The sequence below is a fragment of the Triticum dicoccoides genome, chromosome 5A (assembly GCF_002162155.2).
Source record: "Triticum dicoccoides isolate Atlit2015 ecotype Zavitan chromosome 5A, WEW_v2.0, whole genome shotgun sequence".
Lineage (NCBI taxonomy): Eukaryota > Viridiplantae > Streptophyta > Magnoliopsida > Poales > Poaceae > Triticum > Triticum dicoccoides.
The window spans coordinates 678988256-679012752 of record NC_041388.1 but is presented as its reverse complement, the minus strand read 5'-3'; the positions used below and the strand labels follow the sequence as shown (position 1 = coordinate 679012752).

At 55.0% G+C, this 24497-nt stretch overlaps 1 protein-coding gene across 2 annotated transcripts in view; it reads right to left on the bottom strand.

Annotated features, from left to right (window-relative positions):
- The window catches only part of LOC119304079 (sugar transporter ERD6-like 4), a 49081-nt gene extending 30138 nt beyond the window's left edge, over positions 1 to 18943 (bottom strand). For both annotated transcript variants that reach the window (XM_037581238.1, XM_037581237.1), the window contains exon 1: positions 18635 to 18943. In XM_037581238.1, coding sequence (XP_037437135.1) covers positions 18635 to 18871 — 237 coding nt within the window. In that variant the 5' untranslated portion in view covers positions 18872 to 18943. The remainder of the gene's footprint in view (positions 1 to 18634) is intronic.
- Between the last annotated feature and the right edge of the window lie 5554 nt (positions 18944 to 24497).

Sequence of the window (24497 nt, the reverse complement as noted above, 5' to 3'; positions counted from 1 at the left end):
CGACGCCGCCCGCGGCCCCGCGGCGGAGGCGGACGGCTGGACGGAGGTGCGGCCCGCTCCGGGGTGCCCGTGGCGGCGCTCGCCGCCTAGGGCGGGGCCCCCTGCCCCGTCCCTCTCCGGCAGCAGGTTCTGGGCTCTGGTGGGGTGCGATTCCGACGACGACGACGAGGAGGTAAGGAGTGAGGTAAGTGCAGGTGGCGGTGGTGGTTCGCCGAGGCCCCGTGCGGGGTGCTCGGTGGGTGACTTTGTCGCCTGAGCGGAGGAGCTGGGGGGCTCTCTCATGGCAGGTCGCCGGCGCGCGTTCGCCCCTGGTGGACGCGGCGGCCGTGGACTGGCCCCGTGGATCTGGCGCCCGCCAAGGGGTGTGGACGCGGGCCCGGAGGGGCGCTCGAATGCCCGGCCGGCGGTGGCGCGCCTCGATTTGACGTTGGTCGCGCCGCCAGCAGGTGCGGCGTGCTCGCCGGAGTCGACAGGGGTCGACGACGGCGGCGGGGCGGACTCTGCAAGGGAGACGCAACCCGCGGCTAGGGTTTTGGCGTTGGCAGCGCCCGGGCTGGACGCCTTGCTGGGCTTGTCGGAATGGCCCAGCTTGCCTGTTAGCGGGCCGGGAGGCCCAGTGGTCGAACCTAGTGTGCCAGCGCCAGCAGGGTCGCAGGGGCGCCCCCCTGTGCTTGGGCCTGGTTGGCCTGGCCCGGCCGCCTCAGGCCCGCAAGGGAAGAGGCCTGGGCCCATCGCGACGGGGGATGAGCGGCCGCCCCAGCCTATTTATAGGTGGCTGTGGCTGCCGAAGGGTGCCCCAGATCTGTCGCTAGGGTTTCCCGCATCCCCCTCGCAGGTGCGGCGGCTCGGGCATCGCGCGCGTCGCCTGCGCCGCTCCGCCTCTCCACCTCCACTCACTCGCTCGTTCGCCACCGCGGTGAGGATGGGCTCCCGCCGTGTGGAGAAGCCACCCATGTTGCCTCCGATCCCGGCGGCGGAGAGGCAACGCGAGCAAGATCTGCGGGCGAAGGCGCTCGCCAAGGTCTCGTCGCCGCCGGCGGGCGAGGCGGGCTGGGGGCCGCCGCCTCCCTGGTGGCTCGCGGAGCGAGAGCGGAAGAAGGAGGAAGAGCGTGAGCGCAAAAGGAAGAAGAAAGAGGAGTACCGGCGCCGTGGGCTTGAACAGAAGAAGGAGCTCAAGAGGAAGGAATCCCTCCTTCCTCTGAGCGGCGAGCGGGCTGGTGATCCTCTCGCCAAGAAGCAGAAGCAGAAGGGGGCAGGCTCGGCGCTCCCACTGCTGGCTGCCGGGCCGTCGGCGTCGAAGGGCTCGGCTGACGCCCCGATCCCAGTGGAGGAACTCGATGGGCCAGAGTGGTTCAAATGCGGGAGGGTGGGCCATTACCAGAATATGTGCCATTTCAAGCCTCTGTGCGTCGTCTGCCACGAGGAGGGGCACGCATCGGCACACTGCCCCACGCGCGGTCGGCCTCTGCAGATGCAGATCATGGGCAACGCCATCCCCGGCGAGGGCTTCTTCTGCCTGCCCTTCGTGGAGTCGGCGGGCGAGGAGGTCAGTGCCCCGGCGGTGGCGGACGCAGCGCTCATCTCGGCGGCACCGGGCAAGCTGTCAGTCTCGATCTTGGAGGCGGAACTCCCCCACCTCTTCGAAGGGGATTGGGACTGGCAGGTGGTGGACGTCGGGGACGACTTGTTCTCCGTCGTCTTCCCCGACAAGGCCATGCTGCGAATGGCGACGCGCAGTGGCAAGCTGTACCTCTCCCTCAACGACATCATGGCAGAGATCAAGGAAGCTGTTTTGGAGACTCCCAAGGCCCAAAGCATGCCGGATGTGTGGGTCAAACTTTGGGGAGTGCCACCCAAGCATCGCCGCGTGGACCGTCTCATGGCGGGGACTGTGATGATCGGGCGCCCGATGGAAGTGGACAAGGCGTCGTTGGCGGGGCTAGGTCCTGTGCGGATGCGTTTTGCGTGTCGCTCCCCGGCCAAGATCAAAGGGTTTGTTTAAATCTGGTTCAACAGCGAGGGCTTTACCATCCGGATGGAGGCCGAGGCGGGTGGCAGGCTGGGAGGTGCCCCCCTCCCCCTCCCCCGGCTAGCAAGGACAAGGGCCCTGATGACATGGACAAGGACATGGACAAGGAGAAGGACGCGAGCATGGGGGATGACTCCATTGACACTGCGACTTGGGACAAGCTGGGCCTCAAGGACAAGACTTCGAAGGCCGTGGCCCCGTCTGCAAGGGCTGCGAAGGACCTGGAGGAGCGTCAAGTTGGTGTGGGCAGCAACGAGACGGGCTTCAATCAATACGGCTCCAACATGTCCCTCGGCCTCGACCTCGACAAGGGCACCTCGGCTTCGTGCGACTCGGAGGGCCGTTCCATGCTCATCTCCCCGGCTGCGGAAGAAGGCGGGCTTCCCACGCCCGTGCGCGGTCTGGCGATTGGTGGGGGGCGGCTCCATAAGAAGACGGCGGGCCGCAAGACCCCCCCCGGTGGCGCCAACGAGTCCCCCCTCGGTGCGGGCGGGCACGCCCGTTTCGCACCGGACGACGGTGATGGCGTTGGCTTCCCCTGGCGGTGCGGTCGGGGGGCACGGGCCGACGGATCCCCCGCCTCCCTCCGACACTCTCCGGGCGAAGGTGACCAAGGCGGCTCCCATCTCCACGGCCAAGCGCTCCAAGGCGGTGGTGACGACCCCGGTGGCGCGGGAACGGGTCAGCTCCCGGCCAAAGGGCGCCAAGGGCAACCTCCCTGCTCTCCAACGCGCGCAACTCTTGCTGGCCCAGAAGAACATGGAGACCGAAGGTAACCCCCTACCCCGTTTTACGATTTTCGACGATTACTCGGATGAGTGCCTTGGTAGTATTTTAGGGGATAGTGGGGTTGATCTGTCTGATGAGGAAGAGGCCCGAGAGCTCCTGTCTCTCATTCGCTCTAAGGAGATCGCGCAGGCCGCGCTTGCCCAGGCGGCGGCGGCACGCGCTGCGACGGCACCAGAAGAGGCAGGGGCTTCTCTGGTCCCGGTCGCCCGGCCCGATCGGGCGGACACAGCAGCAGGGGCTGCACTGTCCCCCCCCCCCCAGCCCGTGGTCCTGTGAGGACTCGGCGAGTGGCCAAGGCGGTTACCGCTCGTGGTATCCGCCTCCGCAATCGCATAATCTAAATGCGTTTCCTCTTCTGGAACATCCGAGGCTACGACCACGTTGGGAGGCGGACCCAGCTTAACGAGTTCATTCGCGGCGAAAACATCGATGTAGTTGGTCTGCAGGAAACCATCAAGGCTGATTTCTCTCACCGAGACCTGCTCGCCATCGACCCGCTCGAACGCTTCGTGTGGCACTGGGTGCTAGCGATTGGCCACTCTGGGGGTATGCTACTTGGCATCAGCCATGTGTGCTGCGAGGTGGTGGCTTGGGACGCCGGCCGGTTTTTCGTGTCGGCTCACGTCCGCCATCGTGCATCTCTCCGCGAGTGGGAGATTATAGTGGTCTACGGCCCGGCAGATCATTCACACTCGCATGAGTTCTTGGGGGAACTTCAGGAAAAGGTTGCGGCCTTGGGTGTTCGCAACCTACCCCTCATCGTGGGAGGGGATTTTAACCTTATCCGTTCGGGAGCGGATAAGAACAACGGGATTATTAACTGGACAAGGGTGTCCATGTTCAATAATGCGATTGCTTCTATGGCCCTTAGGGAAGTGGCCCGCGTGGGCGCACGATATACCTGGACAAACAAGCAACTCTCACCGGTCCGGTCTGTGCTGGACCGTGTTTTTATGTCCGCGGAGTGGGAGATGCTCTTTCCTATGTGCTCACTTCACGCTGAAACGAGGATCGGGTCGGATCACGTCCCTCTAATCCTCTCCTCGGGGGAGGACCGGTTAAAACGATGCCCACGGTTTTTCTTTGAAACTGCTTGGTTTGAAAACCCGGAATTTGAACAAATCTTCCTCTCCAAATGGGAGTCCTGTGTGGCCCGGATCCGGCACGCGAGAGGGCCCATGGATTTCTGGATTTCCGCAGGGGCGGGGTTGCGCGCGGCCCTCAAAGGTTGGGGGGCCAACCAGGGTCGAGAGGATAAGCTGCTCCGAGCCCGTTTGGTGACGGACCTCGCTCGTATGGACGCGGCTGCGGACGTACGGGTTTTCTCGGAGCAAGAATGGGCCGAGCGGTACGCGGTTGAGGCCCAGGTTGAGGCCCTCCTCCGTGCCGAGGAGGAGTACTGGCGTAGGAGGGGCGGAATAAAGTGGACGCTCAAAGGGGACGCAAACACAAAATACTTCCATGCTTATGCCAACGGCCGGCGTCGTAAGTGTGCCATTCTGAGGTTGCAATCGGAGCAGGGGCTCCTATTGCGCCAACAGGACATAGTCCGGCACATTTACGATTTCTACATCGAGTTGCTGGGCTCCAGAGAGGAGTCCAGGGCTCGCCTACGGGCGGATATCTGGGATCCCGCTCTGCAGGTCTCGGATGAAGAGAACGAAGGCTTGGGCCTCGCCTTCCTTCCTCAGGAAATCGACCAGGCGATCCTGGGGATGAAATCTGACACGGCACCCGGCCCGGATGGGTGGCCGGTGGTGATGTTCAAAAAATGTTGGCAAGTCCTCAAGGGCCCAATTTTCGAGGTGTGTAACGGGTTTATGCGTGGCACTGTCGACATCTCGCGCCTTAACTTTGGGGTTCTTTCGCTTATCCCCAAAGTTCAGGGAGCGGACAATATTAGACTTTTCCGCCCCATAGCGCTTATCAACGTCCCGTTCAAAATCTGCTCTAAGGCTTGTTCTTCAAGCTTGTCTCCGGTGGCCCACCGTATTATTAGTAGGAATCAAACGGCGTTTATTCGTGGTCGCAACATTTTGGAGGGCCCGTTGGCCCTCCAAGAGATCGTTCACTCGCTCAAGCGTAGCCGCCAGCCGGCAATACTTCTGAAATTAGATTTCGAGAAGGCGTACGACCGAGTGAACTGGGAGTTTCTCCGACAAATCCTTCTGGATCGAGGGTTTTCGGCAGTGTGGGTTCACCGTATGATGCAATTGGTCTCGGGAGGCCAAACGGCGATTGCGGTGAACGGAGAAGTAGGGAACTTCTTCCGCAACAAGCATGGGCTGCGTCAAGGGGACCCAGCCTCACCGTTGCTTTTCAACTTTGTGGCAGATGCATTGGGTGTCATGCTAGACAAAGCTCGCGTTGCTGGCCACATCAGGGGAGTGGTCGGCAATCTGATCCCTGGAGGGGTGTCGCACCTTCAATATGCCGATGACACCCTACTCCTTTTTGAGCCGGACACTCACAGCATAGCAACGGTTAAGGCCATCTTGTTATGTTTTGAACTAATGTCCGGACTAAAAATTAACTTCCACAAGTGTGAAGTGGTGTCCATAGGGCTGGGCGCGGCCGAAAGCGAACGGGTGGCCAACTTGCTAAATTGCAAGCTTGGAAAGTTCCCGTTCACCTACCTTGGCCTCCCGATCGCAGAGAAGAAATGGTCGATTGCCGATTGGGAACCTCTCAACACTAAGGTGGCGGACCGGGTATGTCCATGGAGAGGTCGACTTATGTCATCAGGGGCACGACTAATCCTTACTAACTCTAGCCTCTCGTCCCTACCCATGTTCGCCATGGGTATGTTCTTGTTGGCGGATGGAGTCCATAAGAAAATGGACACTCCCCGGGCACGTTTCTTTTGGGAAGGTGCGGGCCCTAAACGGAAGTACCACATGGTTAAGTGGCATGCCGTTTGTAGACCTAAAACCCAGGGGGGTCTCGGGTCATCAACTCTAAGCTGATGAACATTGCACTTATGTGCAAGTGGATCTGGAAGCTGTCCCAGGGAGGGACCGGCCTCTGGATTGACCTCCTTCGTGCCAAGTACTTCCCACATGGGAATTTCTTTGAGGCGTCTCCTCACGGGTCACCTTTCTGGACCTCCATCCAATCCCTCAAACCGTACTTCGCCAGGGGAGCGAGGTTTACGGTTAACAACGGCCGCTCCACCCGGTTTTGGCACGACGTGTGGATTGGCCAGCAACCCCTTTGGTCGGAGTTCCCCCACCTCTACGCCATCGCGGTTGAGCCCAATCAACTGGTGGCGTCAGCCCTCAGTGCCTCCCCGCCCCCCATATACTTCAGAAGGGAGCTTGTGGGACCGGAGCGGGCCGAGTGGGATCACGTGCGGGCTTTGACTGCGACCGTCCGCTTATCGGACCCCACAGACGAGGTCTCTTGGAGACTCTCGCGCTCTGGCAAGTTCACTGTCAAGTCAATGTACAGGGAGTTGTGCCGCGGGCATGCCCCTATGGCAGCCTCGGGGCTTTGGAAGGCGCGAATCCCGCTAAAAATTAAGGTCTTTCTTTGGCAATTATGTCAGGATCGCCTTCCTACCTCTATTAATATAGCCAAGCGCAATGGCCCTGCTTCCGGACCGTGCGCTTTGTGTCATAACGCGGAAGATGCTGACCACGCGTTTTTTCGCTGCCCTTTGGCGCGGTTTGCTTGGAGTGCGGCCAGGGAGGCCGCTGGGGTGGATTGGGATCCACGCTCACGCTCTGAGCTTGTGTCTTACTTATCTGCGATCCCGGGCTCTTTGCGCCGGATAATGTGGATGTGTGCTTCGGCCTTGCTATGGGCCTTATGGCATATTCGTAACAAGTTTACTGTTGAGGGAGCGTTTCCCTCTCACCCTGCTGATGTTATCTTCAAATGCATCTTATTCTTGCAGCAGTGGGCTACGCTGGGAAGGCAACAGGATGCTGATCTCCATCGACATGCCATCGCTCGGCTCCGCACAGTCTACTCGGTGTCCCAGGCCCCGTCGCCTCCTCCGTCTGCTGCCTTATAGGGATAGGCGGCCCTTTTGGTCCTGCTTTCTTTGAGCCTGCGTGCCCGCTCTTCTGTCTAGCTATGCCATGTAACGCACTTATCACTGGTCTCGCCTTTTGGCTCTGCTTCGAAACTTGGCTGTCTAGCTTCGGTTCCGTTTAGTTTGGTCTTGATACTTTGTTTGCACGCTGCCTATTGTTGTGGGCTTTATTAATTTAAAGCCGGACGTCTCCGACGTCTATGTTCTAAAAAAAGTCCGCATGAAGGCGGCAGCGGCAAACCTTCCGTACGCCGCTCACATGGTAGGATGTGCGGGGTGGTTTCATCGGGCGTTGATGCGGGTAGCCGTGGCGTGTAGCCAAAATTTGTTCGGCATTGGCCCACGTGCCAGACTCGCGTGGAGAAGCGTGTGTCTGTGTGCCATGGGCGCGTGGTGAGCGCAGGCACCACGACACCCCATGTGCTGACCTCGTTGCCGCCGCGGTCACCGGCCTCTATCGCAGTGTCAGGGGTCCTCTGGCTCTCTTCTACACAGACGGTGGAGCCTTGGAACCTGAGCGGCGGCCCATGAACTTCTTGGCCCTTTAGGAGGGGCTAAAAACCGCCCTCTGAAAACGCACCGGCTCTAAACCGCGCACTGGGGGCGTGATGCCCCCCAGTCGTGGCGCCCACATTTTTTTGAAAAAGTTAAATATGGCGCAAACACGGCTCAAATTTAACGCAAAAACATCGGCGAGTTCGTTCAAATTTAAACATATTTTATAAAAAAGGAAAAAACTACTACGGGCTGCCCCCGCCGTCTCCATCGCCGCTCCTCGCCGTCTACCTCTCCGCTCCCCGCCGCCCGCCGCCCGCCTTTGCAGTTCTACATGTCGAGGAGGCGGTAGAACCCCGTGTAGTCGCCGCCGTCGGCGTCCCCTCCTCCGCCGCCGCCGTCCCTGCTGCATCCCTCCCCCGGTTGGCGCGGCGGGTTGGACGGTCCGGGGGCGTCCTCGTCGTCGTCATCGTCGAGGATCACGATGCCGTGCTCGTCCTCGCGCCCACGTTTGCGGGCGGCGATCTCCTCCAGGGCCCGGCCTGCTGGACCATCTCGTCGTGGAGGTAGTCGTCCCGCACCCACTGCAGGGCGTCCTCGTCGTAGAAGCCGCGTCGGGCTATCTCCTCGTACTCCGCGGGGAGGCCGGGCTCCGGCTTGGGCTCGACGAGGACGAAGCGACCGGAGGGGGGGTGGAGTCGCTGATGCGGACACCGGAGCTGCGGGTGCGAGCATTGACAGGCGTGTCCTGGGGCTCCGGCTTGACGGGGCGGAGGCAGGGAGAGCCCGACGACCGGCCGGACGAGGAGGAGGACGCCCCGGGCCGCTCCATGCGCCTCAGCGTCCAGGAGCTCCCACGGCGGCGTGAGAAGGATGGGGGAGCGGGGTACTCGAGGTGCGGCGTGTTGCCGCCCTCGATGTACTCGAGGACGGCTTCCAACGTGCGGCCGGGCACGCCCCACCACCGGCGCCGGCCCTCGGAGTTGAGCCTGCCGGTGGGCACGACGCCATTCGTGGCCTCGAGCTGCTCGGCGTGACGGCGGCGGAAGTAGGGCTCCCAGAGCGGGCTGTCGGGGACGTAACGTGGCCCCTCCCTCGCCGCCCGCGGTAGGGACGCGCGGATACGTGCGATCTCCGCACGCCGCGCCGCCTCGGTGGGTGGTGGTAGCACCGGCACGCCACCGGCGCTGATCCTCCAAGCCCCGGGCACCCGCATGTCCGGCGGGACCGGGTACTCGGCCTCGAAAAGGAGGCGAGCCTCGTCCTCGTGAAGATGGCGGCGCCCAAAGCCATTCGCCGCCGCGCCATCGCCTGGGAAACGCTCGGCCATTCTTCTGAACTGGAGACGGCGAGAGGAGGAAGGGGGGAGAAATGGGCGCGTCGGCGGTGGAGTATCCGTGCGTGTCTCCGACGCGCTGGTGGTCGGCTTATATAGGCGGAGGCGCCACGTGGTAGGCTTGGCCGGCGCGTTACGCGTGGCGTGGTGGCATGGCGGGCGAGGGGACGCGCGTTGCCCGGCCTTCACTGCGCCGCCCGTGAGGCATCAATGGAGGCTGATCGGCGCGGCAGCGCACGCAGCTTTGGCATTGATTCGTCGCGGGAAACGAGGCGATGAGGACGACGAAGCGGCGAGAAGAGAGTCGAGTCACTGACGCGGCTGGCCCGCGGCCCTTCTTGCCAAAAACGATTCGCCCGGCGCCCCCGAGCGACCCCCAGCGCGCCGGGTTCGGGTTGGGTCCGCTGACGCCAATTTCGGCCCGAGTCGGCGAAAACTGGGTCCTTGGGGGCGCGACTGAGCCGATTTTTTGGCGTCGACGGCCGAAAAATCGTTTGGAGGGCCTTCTTGGGGGTGCGGCTGGAGATGCTCTAACTATGTAGGGGTCGGTTGTGTGCTCATGGTGGTTTATCATCTTGATGCTTTATTTGGGGCCAATAAAACCCACCCTTTGTGAAGAAAAAGTGTCACTTTAGAGTTCTGTGAAAGATCATAAGACCATGACCGACATACATGGTTGTTTCAGCCAAGAGCAACTCTAGCAGAGTCTTCAAAAGGTCTAGAATTGCCAATAATAATCGTCAATATGGATGCAGGGGCTAAAAATCCACTCTATAAAACTGTTTTTTTTTGGCCATTTTTGCTTCGATACAACTCCATAAACACATCAATAAAGCAGATCTCTCTACCTCCCTTTATAATAAATAATAGGATGGTCTTTTATAAAAGTACATCACCTGCATCGAGCGCGTCAATATGCGACTTTTGTACGTACCTCCCGTACACGACCCGGGGTACATGGCATACTAAGCGCTGGGCCTACCCATTTTAATTTTCTTATTCTGTTAACTTGAAAAAAGCGTGTGTGACGTGATTCAAACACACGACCTCTGTGTTAGGCCAACTCCACCGCATGACCCCAATCGGACGTCCGGATTGGTCCGAATCTGTCCCTTTGGGGCGCTGATGGGTACGCCCGTGTCCGGCTGTGTCCATTGGGTTGTGCGTGCGCCCACCGCGCGGCCGCACCCCAAATCGTGTCCGGGGTGGACGGGATTAAAAATAATAATTAAATAAAAAAAAGCAAATAAACGCATTTAAAAAAAAACATAAAACATATATATGGGTTGGCCACAAAACGGCCCAGTTTCAACAGGCATTTAAAAGGCCCGGATTCATAATTAACATAATAAGAAAATAAAAAAACTCCTCCCGCGCCCGTCGGTGCCGTGGCCGTCGCCGTCTTCACTGGCCGCCGGTGTCGTCGTTGTCGCTGACGAGGTCGACGTAGTCCGGCGGCGTCCAGAGGTGGGCCAAAGGTGCGTGGTGGACGGGCGCCGGCTGGACGGCTGGAGGTGCCTGCACCACCTCCTCCCGTGGCGAGGCCTCCCGCTCCGGTCACGGCGGCGGAGTGGGGCACCAGTTCACGCCCAGGCCGACGGCCATCTCCGGAGCAGTGCAGGACCAGCCCCACTCCTGGCCCAGCAGCTGCTGGAACGCGGCCGGCAGGTCCTCCCTCCTCTCCTCCTCGACGGGGAAGGCGACGTCCCCGGCGGCAGAGAGGGCCATGGCCTCCTCCAGGCCGTCCCACTACCGCTCGTCATGCGTGTACATGGAGTCGTCCATGACACGCTGCAAGAGACGGGCCTCCTCCTCGTCTGTCATGCGAGGAGGTGGAGGGGGCGACGGAGACGGCGACGGCGTGGGCGTGACGCCGCAGACCCGCCTACGCCCGTGCTCCTGGGCGCGCTCCCGTGGCCGCCGCGGCCCCGTCGAGGTGCCGGCGAAGAAGGAGGCGCGCCTGGTGTCGTGCTCATCACGAAACCAGGTGTCCCACAGCGGGGAGTCGGGGGCGTACCTAGCGTCATAGAAAAGGTCGTTGGGGAGGAGGCGGCGGCGGCGCTCGATCTCCTCGGCGCGCGCACGGCCGCTCTTCGGGACCGGCGGGATGGGGACCCGATCGGCGGAGAGGTGCCAGTCATTGGGGAGATGGGCGTCGCTCCAGGGGAGCGGCGTCCTTGTCTCCTAATAACGGCGGCAGACGGACGCCCGGACGTAATGCCGGTCGCGCTCGCCGGCGGACGTGGGCGCGATGGAGAAGGCGGGAGGCGCGGGGGCCCGGCGTGGTGGCGATGGCGAGGCGGGCTCCTCCTTCTTCACCGAGCCGCGGCGGCGTCCCGACGAGGAGCCGGCCTCGCGGTCGTGCCTACCTTTGCGGCCGTAGTTCCAGAGGCCCATGGCTGCGGGCGGCTGGCCGGCGAGGTCTAGGCTAGGGTTTGGGACGTGGTCGCCGCTGTCGGGTTTCGAGGAGGCCGTGGGGTGGCGTGGGGCAGTGTGGACGACGACCCGTCCATGCTTCCCACTTAAAGAAGGACGGCGACCGCTCGACGTGCGGATGACAGGTGGGGCCGCCCGCTCGTGCGCATTGATGTGGGCGGGTGGGAGGTAGGTGGCCGCCTGCCACGCGGCCCCGACGCGGACGAGCGCGCGTCCGTTTGGTGTCCGCCGCGACCCAAATCCAGCGCAAGTTTGCGCTCGAAATGGGTCGGCCCGAACACAAAACGGACAAGATGGGTCCGGGCCGCCGCGCGCTGGGCCGTCTCCTTTACCCGTTTTACCCCAAACGGACAGGGCCGGACAGGATAGGGTCGCGCGGTGGAGTTGGCCTTACCCTAGCCGCCTTCTATCAATGCCGCCGCCTCTTCCCTCATGCACGACGGTATCCAGCCGCCGGCGACCGCGAGATTGCCCACGTCCAGCCCTCTCCTTCCCCTACAATCTCCGCCCTAAATTTGGTAGAACCCTAATTTCTACTAGACGCTCTTTCCGAAGGAAGTGGGTGACGATGGCTTAGGCCAAATATCTGTTAGACATTTTCACGAGCATCTCACGTGTGTGCCAGCGCCTCCCTCTGTCAGATCGGCGAAAGACCACCGGTCTACCATAGTCTTTTTTGCAAGAAGCACTGATGGATTGCTAAACGCCTGTGATGCTCCTTCTCACGCGAGGGGCGACGATGGCTTGGGCCAAATAGCCGTTAGACATTTTCACGAACAACTCGCGTGCGTGCCACCGCAATCCTGGCTGCTGCCGGCCGGAACCCAGCGCGGCGCAGCTTGTCCGTCGGCGGCGGCAAGCTCATCCTGGCAGCGTCCCACGGGAGGCTGGAGCATCGTGTCTTGTCGCCGCGTCCCATGTCTGCCCGACAAGGGCGCCGGCTCGGTCCGCCTGCTCGACTCTGGTGGTCCACGTCGTCCGAGTGCTCGCTTCCCCTCCCTGAGGCCGTGGCGACGCCGTGCTGCTCCCACCTCCGGCGGCAGCACCCCGTACACTCAACGCACCCGCATCCGCACCCGAACGAGGGCATGCCTGTCCGTCACCGCAACGAGCTGGCTGGCTGCTGTCGGGACTCGGGAACACGTCGTTCTCCTCCTCGGCGTTTCAGTAACTAGGATTAGTCTCGTTGGTATTCCCTCCGTTCCTAAATACTCCCTCCGTTTTTTTACTTTGCATATAAGATTTCGTCAAATTCAAACTTTATCAACTTTGACTAAGATTATAGAAAAATATATCAAGATTCACAATATGTAATCAATATTGTTAGATGCGTCATGAAATCAATTTTCATATCATATAGCTTTAGTATTGTAGATGTCGATATTTTTTCAATAAAGTTGGTCAAACTTTACCAAGTTTGACTTTCACCAAATCTTATATACAGACTAAAAAGAAATGAAGGAAGTATAAGTCTTTGTAGAAATTCCACTATAGACCATATAGGATGTATATAGATGCATTTTAAATGTAGATTCATTCATTTTGCTCCGTATATAGTTCACCTAGTAGAAACTCTACAAAGACTTATATTTAGGAACAGAGGGAGTACATGTCATGCTTCTATGCCATCCTTGTCATTGAGTGGATTCAGAGTTGTATAAGTGGTAACCTACGCCTGATTTTTCAGCATATATTAGTGTTAGGGCATCTTCATAGGAGACCCTCAAAAATCCAGTACATGTCCTTTGCAGGAGTTCAAACAATTTTTTTTGTTATCCAATGCTATCCCAGTTGTTCGAAAATGCGCCCTGACGTTCAAACTCTCCAAACTCGAAGCAAGGTGGGGGAGCTTTGGGAGTTTCTGGACATCCGTCTAGCCAACCAAACACCATCATATCGAACAACCAAACATCCTCTCTCTCTCCTGAACGGCAACATGCACATGCATAGAGGAACATTTAGGGAACATGGATGGATTGCCGGCTCACGCATCATTGTCCGCGGCCACTTTCAGACATAAAAAGAAACATTTGTGGTGTCCGTTTAGAGGCCAACGTTGGAGATGCCCTTAACCTCCAGTGTAGTGTAGCAAACAAAGCACAATGCTATTGCTTGGTAGCCCATGTGCCACCATGAGGCCTTCAGGACAAGCGCGACGAGATCAGAACTCCGAATCTGGATCGGGGCACTGTCATGCCAGAGACAGAGAGCACGCCCGAGCCACCCGTCGCCCCATCTCTTACAGCCCATACAACCAAGAGGGAAAGCCACCACTTCCATCATGGTGCCCGTCGAAGAGCCAACCATACGGACCGTCATCCAGGGCTGCCGCCACGACATCCATGTCCGAAACACCACCACCCGCCCACATCCCCGTGCACCCACCAGGTTAGGAGGAGTAAAAGGTGTTTCCTTTCACTCCTAGCCTGACATCAGCCACGGAGTCTGGTTCAATGTCTCCACGGTAGGAGGCACCGATGCCCGCGTCTCCAGCCAATCATGTGGACCGGGGGAGACATAACCCAATGGCTAACAACGACCGTCGTCGAGCAGGCTCGCATGACGCCATGTTCGAGGTCTTCGACACCGTTCCGCCCGACAAAGTGATGAGGTCCCGACCACCACCAACTACCATAGCACCTGCCTGGAGAGGGACTTGAGCCCGCGAGCACCACCCGGGTCGAGCCCAATATCACCCCCTCCCCCCACCCCCCGGTGCAACCGCACCGACCTGCCTCGGGCCTAAATTTGGCCCACCTGAGCGCGAGCCCTAAGACAAAGACACCACCGTCGCGCATGCGGCAAGCTTGGCCTCGTTGCCGACAATCGTCCAGCCCTGTGCGTCACCGACTCGAACCCAGGAGAAGGGAGAGCGCCTCTGGGACCTGCGCCACCTACATATGAGTAGCTTTCGGGAAATTTTTTTGGATTAGAACAATACATGAACAAAAATTGTGAGACACTCTTTTCTATTGCTTGCTTTTCACTCTCTATCTAGATAGCATAGAGAACAACAGTTGTCTCTCTGGTCTCACTCCATTTCAAAATAAGTTTCGTGGTTTTAGTTCATTTTGGATGGAGTTTCCTCCTCTTCAACTCGTTGTATCATACTTTCCACCAATATTTTCATGCGAAATTGTTCACCAAGAATTAAATCTAAGCATTACGACTAGCTTGACTGTACTTTTCCTTGACCCACCTCATTATTGATATTGTTGCAGTGCCTCATCATGATGCAATTGGCTTCTGTTTTTTCTTGAGAAGAAAGTTCTCATCTACCTAGTTGTTTGTTGTTTTAATGTTTATTTTAAACACGATTTTTTTTTGCATGGTAGATAATTTGGTGTGTGAGGTGCGTTTCAAATTTCAGATCATTTGGACATATGAGTAGCTCTCAGCAAAACAGTCATATGCCTCCACTAAGTCCCTGACTATTCATCGTAAAACATCTAGAGAACCCTAAAGTGAATTTCAGATTCTCTACTCTCTCTGCCCTGATCTTGGTTTCCATCACAAAGAGAAGGGCGGGACCTTCTTGCTTCACCACATTGTGAAGCTCACGAACTACTTCGGGGTTCCCAAGCCCCCGGCAGTTCCAGCTTAAGCAAATAATTGACCCTGGCAGGGCTGACTCGCAGCCGCTGCCGAATTTTCAGAGTTCGTTGGGGTTGGTTTCTTTTTCTTTGGTTCTCTAACTGTGTCGTCATCTTCAACTCCATCCCCATCAACAACCAGCTCCCGTCCGGTTGTTTTGCCCTACCCCTCATTTGCTATGTGGTTCATCAGCAAGGGCATCTCCACCTTCCTGTACACCTGAGTCGGCGGCCCTCCCTTGCGTTTAGGTGCCTTATTCCTCTTCTTCGTTCAATTCACCTTAGTACCTCCATCAGCTGCCGTACTTGAGTTCATCGATTCTTGCTTACTATTTTTTGCTTGTTGGTTCTTAGACGACGAACTATCTGACGATAGGGCCCCCTTTTTCTCCTTCGGCGGCTGGAGTCCCTTGCCAAACGGCATATCACCATGCTCATCACTCGTTCCCGACGTCGGATAGAACAAATCCGAGTGGCCCAACCGGCCACAAGAGAAGCAGAAGTGGGGGATGTTCTTATACTGTATGTCATAAGGATCGGTTTGCCCCCTCCTTGCCGATTCAATCAAAATCCACCTCCTCAATGGTTTGGCCACATCCAGGGTTACTCGAGCACACAAGTAGCCTCCATCATGGTCGAAGTGAATAAGAGTTGCGTTCTTGTCAATCTGTTTAGCAATTGCCTTGCTCCACCTCTCATCCCTCAGATTAAACGGGAGATTCACAACCCTAGCCCAAACTTGCAATTTATCAAAACTGAGTTCCGACGGCCTCATGCAATCATCGAACTCTGCCAAGATCACCGGGTGCTTGCTGATGTGCCATGGGCTCCCATCCCACATGCAATCGTGATCCCTCTTTGTGGCGAACTCCGCCACAAATATGTTTTATCCGACTACACGGAAGAACAATCCTTTAGGGTTACCCCATGCGGGACGTAGGGCGTTGGAGATTGTCTGGGTGTGCAGTATGTTTCTATGCAGTACCTTCCCCACAATCATCTCTGTCATCGAGAACCAGCGGTGTTGCCTCTTCCTCCAAGATGTCTAGTTTCCCCAACTATTCCTTGAGACGAGCCCAGCAGACTTGGGCGAGAGTCCCCCCCCCCTCCCTTGCTGCCATCGCTGCCCGATGCATCCATCTCTAGCCGGCGATCTCGAGCACGCCCCGTCGATCGAGTCCACGGGCACCGCCAAGATTCGCAAAACCCTAGTCGCCCCAATCGCCTTAGGAGGACCAAGGTTTCCGTAATACTTCGTGTTGTGGCTAACTTTTTTACAGACCTCAAATTTGTATTTTTTGCTGAGAGCTACTTGGATGTCCAAATAATCTGAAATTGTGAGCGCATCTCACGCATCAAATTATCTACCATGCAAAAACAAATTGGAGTTTTTTAAGTTTCTTAATACTTATTTTGAATTTTTCTTCGATGCGGATGCTAACGAGGCTGGGCACCAAATCGCTGTTCTCCCCCGGCCGAGTAAATTGCACAGAAATACCACAATTGGGGCATTGGAAGCAGATTGGTACCAAGTTTGGTAATTTTTACGTGTCAGTACCAAGTCTGGGGCTAGACGTTACAAAAAGGTCTAAATCGCGTATAAACGCGTATTGACGGTGTATCTGACCGGCGGGGCCCGCATGTCAGCTGCCGGTGTGGCATTCTTTTTGCAGAAAGCCCCTTGCTTCGCCGACGCTACTGTTCATCGTCTCCACGCATGGCGGCGCCCGATCTAGATCGAGGGGAGGAGCCCCTCGAGCCCGAGCTCCTTCGCCTCCCGTAACCGCCGCCCCGCCCCGGCCTCCACCTCGCCTCGCGTGCTTGCAACCGAAGCAGGAGAGGCAGCGGGACTTGGCGTAACTCCGGCGGCAGGGAGCGGTGTAGGGCGCGTGAACCGATGGATCTGGACGGCGACTCACGCGGCGGAGGGCAGGAGGGGCGGCGCTGGTCCTCTGTTCATACAACAGAGATGGAGGAAACAGGGAGGCCGCGAGGGGACCTGGTCGCCGGTGATGGCTGCTCTCGCGAGGCGCGTGGGGCGGGGTCGACAAGACGCTAGGGCGGAGGCGACTGGAAGGAGGAGCCCGGGCACGAGGAGGCGGTGGCGTGCTGGTGAGCTCGGGAGGAGGCGCGAGGGGTCCTCGTGGCTGCTGCTGCTCGCCGGCGACGGCTGGGGGCGGGGTCGGCGAGACCCTCGGGCGGAGGCGGCTGGGAGGAGGAGCCCAGGCACGAGGAGGCGGCGGCGCGCTGGTGAGCGAGCTGGGGAGCTCGGGAGGAGGCGCGAGGGGTCCTCGTGGCTGCTGCTGCTCGCCGGCGACGGCTGGATCGACTGGTTTTCTGCGCGCGGGGGGAGGGGGGAGGGGTGTTTATGCAAAAAAATGCCACGTCGGCACGGACAGGCGGCCCCACCGGTCAGATACACCGTCAATACGTGTTTATACGCGATTTAGACCTTTTTGTAACGGCTAGCCCCAGACTTGATACTGACACGTAAAAATTACCAAACTTGGTATTAATCTGCTTCCAATGCCCCAATTATGGTACTTCTGTACAATTAACTCCCCGGCCCGTCTCTATTCTACCGTACACTGTGGTCTGACGTGTCGTTCTCCCGGCAAGCGCCCTGTGGACCCTCACTGATGGCCCATATTAACATCCTCAACAATAATTCACTTTTGGTTTTGCGGGGCTGAGCAATAATTCATTCACGCTGCAGCAACCGATCTACCTACACCGCAGCTGATACTCAAAAAAAATACCTACTACCCCAGCACACCGTGTAGGATCAATTGTAGGCTAGCTATGCTAAAATAAAATAGGCCTCCTTTGGTTCATAGGATTGGAAAATCGTAGGATTAGAAAAGTCATAGGAAATGAGATGACATGCATCTCAAATCTTATACATAGGAATAGAAAAAGAGATGCCCTTTGATTCATACCATAGGATTTTTCCATTGAGTCTAGCCTAATGTTTGTTTTCCTATGAAATGTGGAGGATAGGAAGAATTCCTCCATAGGAATAGAATTTCATTCCTACAAACCAAAAAGCTCTGAAGGAATTTTTCCTATAGAAATCCTATCCTATGAAAATCCTACAAAATTCCTCCAAACCAAAGGAGGCCTAAAATTGTAGGCTAGCTAGCTGGTACGTGTTGGCGCATGCATGCCACACTTCTCTATCTAGCGCAGCACTGCAGCAGGTGGTCGACTGTGATGCCGAGTAGAAGAAAGCCTCAAACTAAAACAGCGATATTTATTTTGAAATGAAAGGAGTGTTAGCTTGGACCACGTTCATGTATTATTACGTGAAATATGTGATGCATGGTTGGCTGTCTGATTCGTTGTGTTAATAACATAATTAAGTTTAGAATGATAAATCATACTCTCTTTGTTTCGAATTACTTGTTCGTGGAAACGGATAAAAATTGATGTATCTAAATTAATACGTCTAGATGCATCTATTTCTGTGAAAAGTAACTCCTATCAGAGAGAGTATCCCCTTATATTTTATTTTGCATAAAATGGTAAAAATAGATGGATTGCCCAGAAGCTTTGCATTGCTATTTAATTTGTTGGATGCGATGGGACTATCGATCAGCAAAAGGACTGACATTGACCCTTCTTAAGTGCGAGGCAACAGGTAACGAACCGGTCGACCTCGCAATGGCGTGGTAGAGGAAGACAAGCAGCATGCTAAAGGGAAAAATCTCACCCCTTTGTGGCCAACGTGCTCCACCATCTGGCCGCTGGCGATGGCTCCCATCATGGCGCCGATGTTGGAGAGCGAGCCGAACACCGAGAACTGCAAGTAGCCAGCGTCGTCAGTCAGTCACTAGGATTCCGGGCATTGCCAGGCCAGCGAGGCCGGCAACAACAGTAAACAAAGACGACGGGCGATGGAATGGAAGGATGGTGACCTCGGAGATGGAGAGGCTGAGGTCGCGGGTGATGGCGTCCTGGGTCGGCGAGGAGAAGCCGCCGGTGAAGCCGAACTGGATGGGGCCGAGCGCCACGATGAGCGTGCAGAGGAGTGCGGAGACGTGGGACTTGCGTATGGCGTACCACCAGCTCCCCGTGTTCACCAGCAGCGGCTTCCGCATGTCGTCGTCGTGGTCGCTTCCGCCGCTCTCGTGCCCTCCGCCGTCTCCGTTCATGGCGCCTGCAGGCCCTCGCTCGCTTGCTGATGGACGAGAGAGAAAGAGGGGAGGGGAGAAGAAGAGGATGTCTGACTTTGAGATGGGGAAGAGGTCGCGGGATGGGGCTCGTCTCTTGCGGTCTTGCCTGCAGACGTATATATGCTTCGCTTCCACAAGGCGCGACCAAGTATATATAAAGGAGAGAATTCTTTATTTAACACTAGCTTAAAATTTTGTGCCTTATTTAACACTGGTAAAAAATTTCTTCCTTATCTAACACCAATTCTAAAATTTGTTCCCTTTCTAACACTTCCATCCATTTTGAGTACTAATGGTGTTAAATGACACGTGAGAAGACGATTTTACCCCTGGCGCAAATTATGACCAAAATTGTTCACATACTAAAAAGCAATAACTTTTTCTGTTATTAAATGCAAGATTAGGCAGAACCTCCCCTGTAAACATGCAAAATTCCATATCTGGATTTAAATTATTTTGATATTTAGTTCAAAAATTGGGCAGAACCTCCTCTGTAATTTGATGCATATCCGATCACACAATTCACATATACATATTTTGCAACATTAATAGAAATAAAGTAAAGTGTTAATCTTGTTGTGATCACAGCCAAGCAAACTAACTCCTCCATTACAAACATTGCTAGACAATCTGATCATTACTAACTGATCATTAACTAGATGGTCAGTACTCCTAGCTGCTACCAACATTGCGTTCAAATGAGCCTCTGTATTGCTACTACTAACATTGCATTCCCAGGAGTGCCATTTAGCCACCTGAACAAGCCCATGTGGCTGCGCCCGGTCTGAAGCTGTTGCCGATGCCAACTTGGGGACACCCTGATAGGAACCTCCAGCCAACTCGGGTGCCCTGGCCTGATGCCGCTGCAGCCGAGGCACCGCCTTTGCCAGGCGCTGGTCGACCGCACCGCAGCCCGACGCTGGCCTGACCCCACCGCTGCCCCGCCATCGTCATCGGTCAACGCTGGATCCACAGCCGCGTCAAGGCCTGAGCCGTTCGCAGTCGCGCCCTGGCCGTCGTCCGCGGCACCATCTCCTTCCGCACTCCGCAGCACCGTCGCCGCCGCCGCTAGGCCTGGGAGGTTTGCTGCCGTCGCCGCCGCCTCTAGGGTTGGGGAGAAAGGGGAAAGAGAAGATCTCGGGTCGGGAGAGAATAGAGAGCCCTGGTTCGGCGTCTGTTTTTCTATTTTCTCATGCTTATGGACAAGGGTAATTTCGTCCAACTATAAAAAACTGACATCAGTTAAAATCAATTTTAACAGTGTAGGCTAACGGAACTGACGAAAGTGTTAAAAAGGGAAAGAAATTTAAGGTTGGTGTTATATAAGGAAGAACTTTTTTTTTCAGTGTTAAATAGGGAAACAACATTTAAAATAGTGTTATATAGGGAAGTTTCTCTATATAAAGCCTACGGTAACAACAAGGTCTTCTTATTCAGTTGGACCTTAGAGCAACACCAATGGGGCGACCCATTTCATTCGTCCGCGTCCGTTAGGGTCGGCGCGGACAAAAGTGGCGGCCCAATGCGCCGACCCATTTCCGTCCCAAAATTGCGCCTGGAATGTGTCGGCACGGACGCGCCGTGCGTCTCCTCGCCGTCCGCTGCGTCCCCACCTGGCGGCCACCCAACCGCCACCGGTCGTCTTATTTATGACGACCACCGACAGCGGGCCCACGCGTCAGCCAGTGGAAACGTCCTTTTTTAACCACGCATGCGGCGGGGTCGGCCTCTTCCACTTCTCCCGTCCACATCTGCCGCCCCCACCACCACTCCCTTTGCTTCCTCGCCGGCAACCGCAAACCCTAGCCATCACTAGTAGAAAAAGGGTCAAATGTGAAGCACATTAGTGCCGGTTTGGTTTTGAGCCGACACTAATGTGTGCATTAGTGCCGGTTCCAACGGCTAGCCGGCCGCTCTCATTAGTACCGGTTCGTGGCGAACCTTTAGCACCGGTTCATGCCACGAACCGGTACTAAAGTGAGTGGTGGCAGGATGTTGTCAGTCCGAGGCCCCTCTAGCACCTTTAGTACCGGGTCGTATCACGAACCGGTACTAATGGTCGTCCTACATACACCCTTCGTCCACCCGACCTCGCTCTGTTCTTCCCCTTTCCCCTCTCCTCTTTGTTCTTCCCCTCTTCCTCTCAAGCTCATCACACATTTTGCCCAAAATTTGTCAAGATTTGAAGGCCCCCATCCATTCAAATGATCACAAAGGTTAGCAACTTTGTCCTTTCATCTCTCATTGCTAGATTAGCTCTTGCAATGCTTTATATAGTGATTGATTTGTGAGTTTAATAATTTGGAAGGAATTATATATATGTGCTAGTATTTAATTTATATGCAAATTTGAGGTCGAAAATAACACTTAGTTTGCATATGTAGGTGTGGTTTACTTAGTGCCTTCTAAATCTCCGTCGTAACCACCGTCGATCGCCCGCACCGTCCCGTCGTTGGCACCACCTTGTGGTGAGCCTCTTGTTCATGATTGTTTTATATAAAAAATTGATGTTTGTGTGATTTGGATATATAGTTACTCGTATAATTATCTTACCCGTACGTTGTTTGTTATACATAGTGCCATGGTTTTGATATCCGTCCCCGTTGACCCTCGTCCGAGTTATGATTCGGATGTGGTATATTCTCTTTTAAAACTATTTGTTGCATTTCGTATTTTTGACAAATTATGCCCATCAAGCTGACATAAATATTTGTATGTAGGAGGTATGTGAACCGGAAATTCCAACCGACCCTATTGTCGAGAGATTAAATTTAGTTGAAAGAGAAAACGAGGATTTGAAAGAAAAATTGAAAAGAATTGAGGGTGAGAAGATGGAACTGGAGTTGCATGTTGCCGATGTCGTTGATGATCACAAGATTAAGATGGAGAAAATGCGCTTGAAGATTAGAAAGATTAGAAAATATGCCATTCATAGTGAGGCTTGATATCATTATGCTGTTGGATCAATTGTTACCTTAGTTGCGATCTTGATCACATTTGTTGTTGCATTTAAATTCTTTAGATAGAGAGTTATTTGTTTGTTGCATTTAAGTGTTGTATGATCTTTATGTATGAACTTGTATTAATTTGGTCTTTTCGGTGTTGTGTAATGAAGATGAGACGATAATGGATGTACGATGACCGATGCTCTCCCAAGTTCAATAATGGCGTGCAAACTTTTCTGCTTGCGGCTGAGGCAAACAAGCGGGCGGATGGTTTTATGCCTTGTCCATGTGTTGGCTGTAAGAATGATAACAATTACTCTAAGTCAAGAACCATTCACGTCCACCTGTTTGAGTCCGGTTTCATGCCCCACTATAATGTTTGGACCAAGCACGGAGAAAGAGGGGTTATGATGGAAGACAATGAAGAAGAAGAGGACGACGAAAGCCATCCTGGCCATGATGGGTTCCCTGAATACGATGATACAACAATGGGGGAAGAAGTTGAGCCGGCAATGCGGGAAGAAGCTGAAGAAGAGGCATCAGATGAGCCCGCTGATGATCTAGGTCGGTCCATTGCCGATGCAAAGAGAAACTGCGCAAGTGATTTGGAGAAGAAGAAGTTGCAGCACATGTTAGAGGATCACAAGAAATTGTTGTACCCGAATTGCGAACCGGACAAGAAAAAGTTGGGCACCACACTGGAATTGCTGCAATGGAAGGCAGAGAATGGTGTATCTGACAAGGGATTTGGAAAGTTGCTGGTAATGATAAAGAATATGCTTCCAAAGGACAACGAATTGCCTGAGAGTACGTACGAAGCAAAGAAGGCTGCCTGCCCTCTAGGGTTAGAGGTGCAGAAGATACATGCATGCCCTAATGACTGCATCCTCTACCGTGGTGAGTACGAGGATTTGAACGCTTGCCCGGTATGCGGTGCATTGCGCTATAAGATCAGGCGCGATGACCCTGGTGATGTCGAGGGCGAGCACCCCAGGAAGAAGATTCCTGCCAAGGTGATGTGGTATGCTCCTATAATACAACGGTTGAAACGTTTGTTCCAAAACAAAGAGCATGCCAAGGCGATGCGATGGCACAGAGAAGACCGTAAGAAAGACGGAAAGTTGAGAGTACCCACTGATGGGTCGCAGTGGAGAAAAATCGAGAGAAAGTACGGGAAGGAGTTTGCAGATGACGCAAGGAACGTATGGTTTGATCTAAGCGCAGATGGCATTAATCCTTTTGGGGAGCAGAGCAGCAACCATAGTGCTTGGCCTGTGACTCTATGTTTGTATAACCTTCCTCCTTGGTTGTGCACGAAGGGGAAGTTCATTATGATGCCAGTGCTCATCCAAGGCCCTAAGCAACCCGGCAACGACATTGATGTGTACCTAAGGCCATTAGTTGAAGAACTCTTACAGTTGTGGAATGGAACAGGTGTACGTGCGTGGGATGAGCACATGGGGGAAGAATTTGACCTAAAGGCCTTGCTGTTCGTGACCATCAATGATTGGCCTGCTCTCAGTAACCTTTCAGGACAGACAAACAAGGGATACCGCGCATGCACGCACTATTTGGATGATACCGACAGTATATATTTGGACAATTGTAGGAAGAATGTGTACCTGGGACATCGTCGATTTCTTCCGAGCAGGCATCCCGTAAGAAAGGAAGGCAAGCATTTCAAAGGTGAGGCGAATCACCGGACGAAGCCTCGCCACCGTACTGGTGCTAATGTACATGATATGGTCAAGGATTTGAAGGTAGTCTTTGGAAAGGGTCCTGACGGACAACCTGTTCCGAATGACGCTGACGGACGCGGCCCATGTGGAAGAATAAATCTATATTTTGGGACCTGCCCTATTGGAAAGACCTAGAGGTCCGCTCTACAATCGACGTGATGCACGTGACAAAGAATCTTTGCGTGACCCTGCTTGGCTTCTTGGGCGTGTATGGGAAGACAAAAGATACACCTGAGGCACGGGAGGACCAGCAACGTATGCATGGAAAAGATGGCATACATCAGGGTCATGCTAGCTACGCTCTTACCAAAGAAGAGAAGGAAATCTTCTTTGAATGCCTGCTCAGTATTAAGGTACCGTCTGGCTTCTCGTTGAATATAAAGGGAATAATAAACATGGCAGAGAAAAAGTGCCAGAACCTAAAGTCTCATGACTACCACATGATTATGACGCAACTGCTTCCGGTTGCATTGAGGGGGCTTCTACCGGATAACGTTCGATTAGCCATTTTGAAGCTATGTGCATTCCTCAATGCAATCTCTGAGAAGGTAATCGATCCAGAAATCATACCAAGGTTAGAGAATAATTTGGTGCAATGTCTTGTCAGTTTCGAGTTGGTGTTCCCACCATCCTTCTTCAACATCATGACGCACGTCCTAGTTCACCTATGCGAAGAGATTAACGTTTTGGGTCATGTATTTCTACACAATATGTTCCCCTTTGAGAGGTTCATGGGAGTCTTAAAGAAATATGTTCATAACCGTGCTAGGCCAGAAGGAAGCATCTCCAAGGGCCATGAAAATGAGGAGGTGAATGAGTTTTGTATTGACTTTATTCCTGGCCTTAAGCCGATTGGTGTTCCTGAATCGCGGCATAAGGGCAGACTGGATGGAAAAGGCATGCTAGGAGGGAATCAAAAAC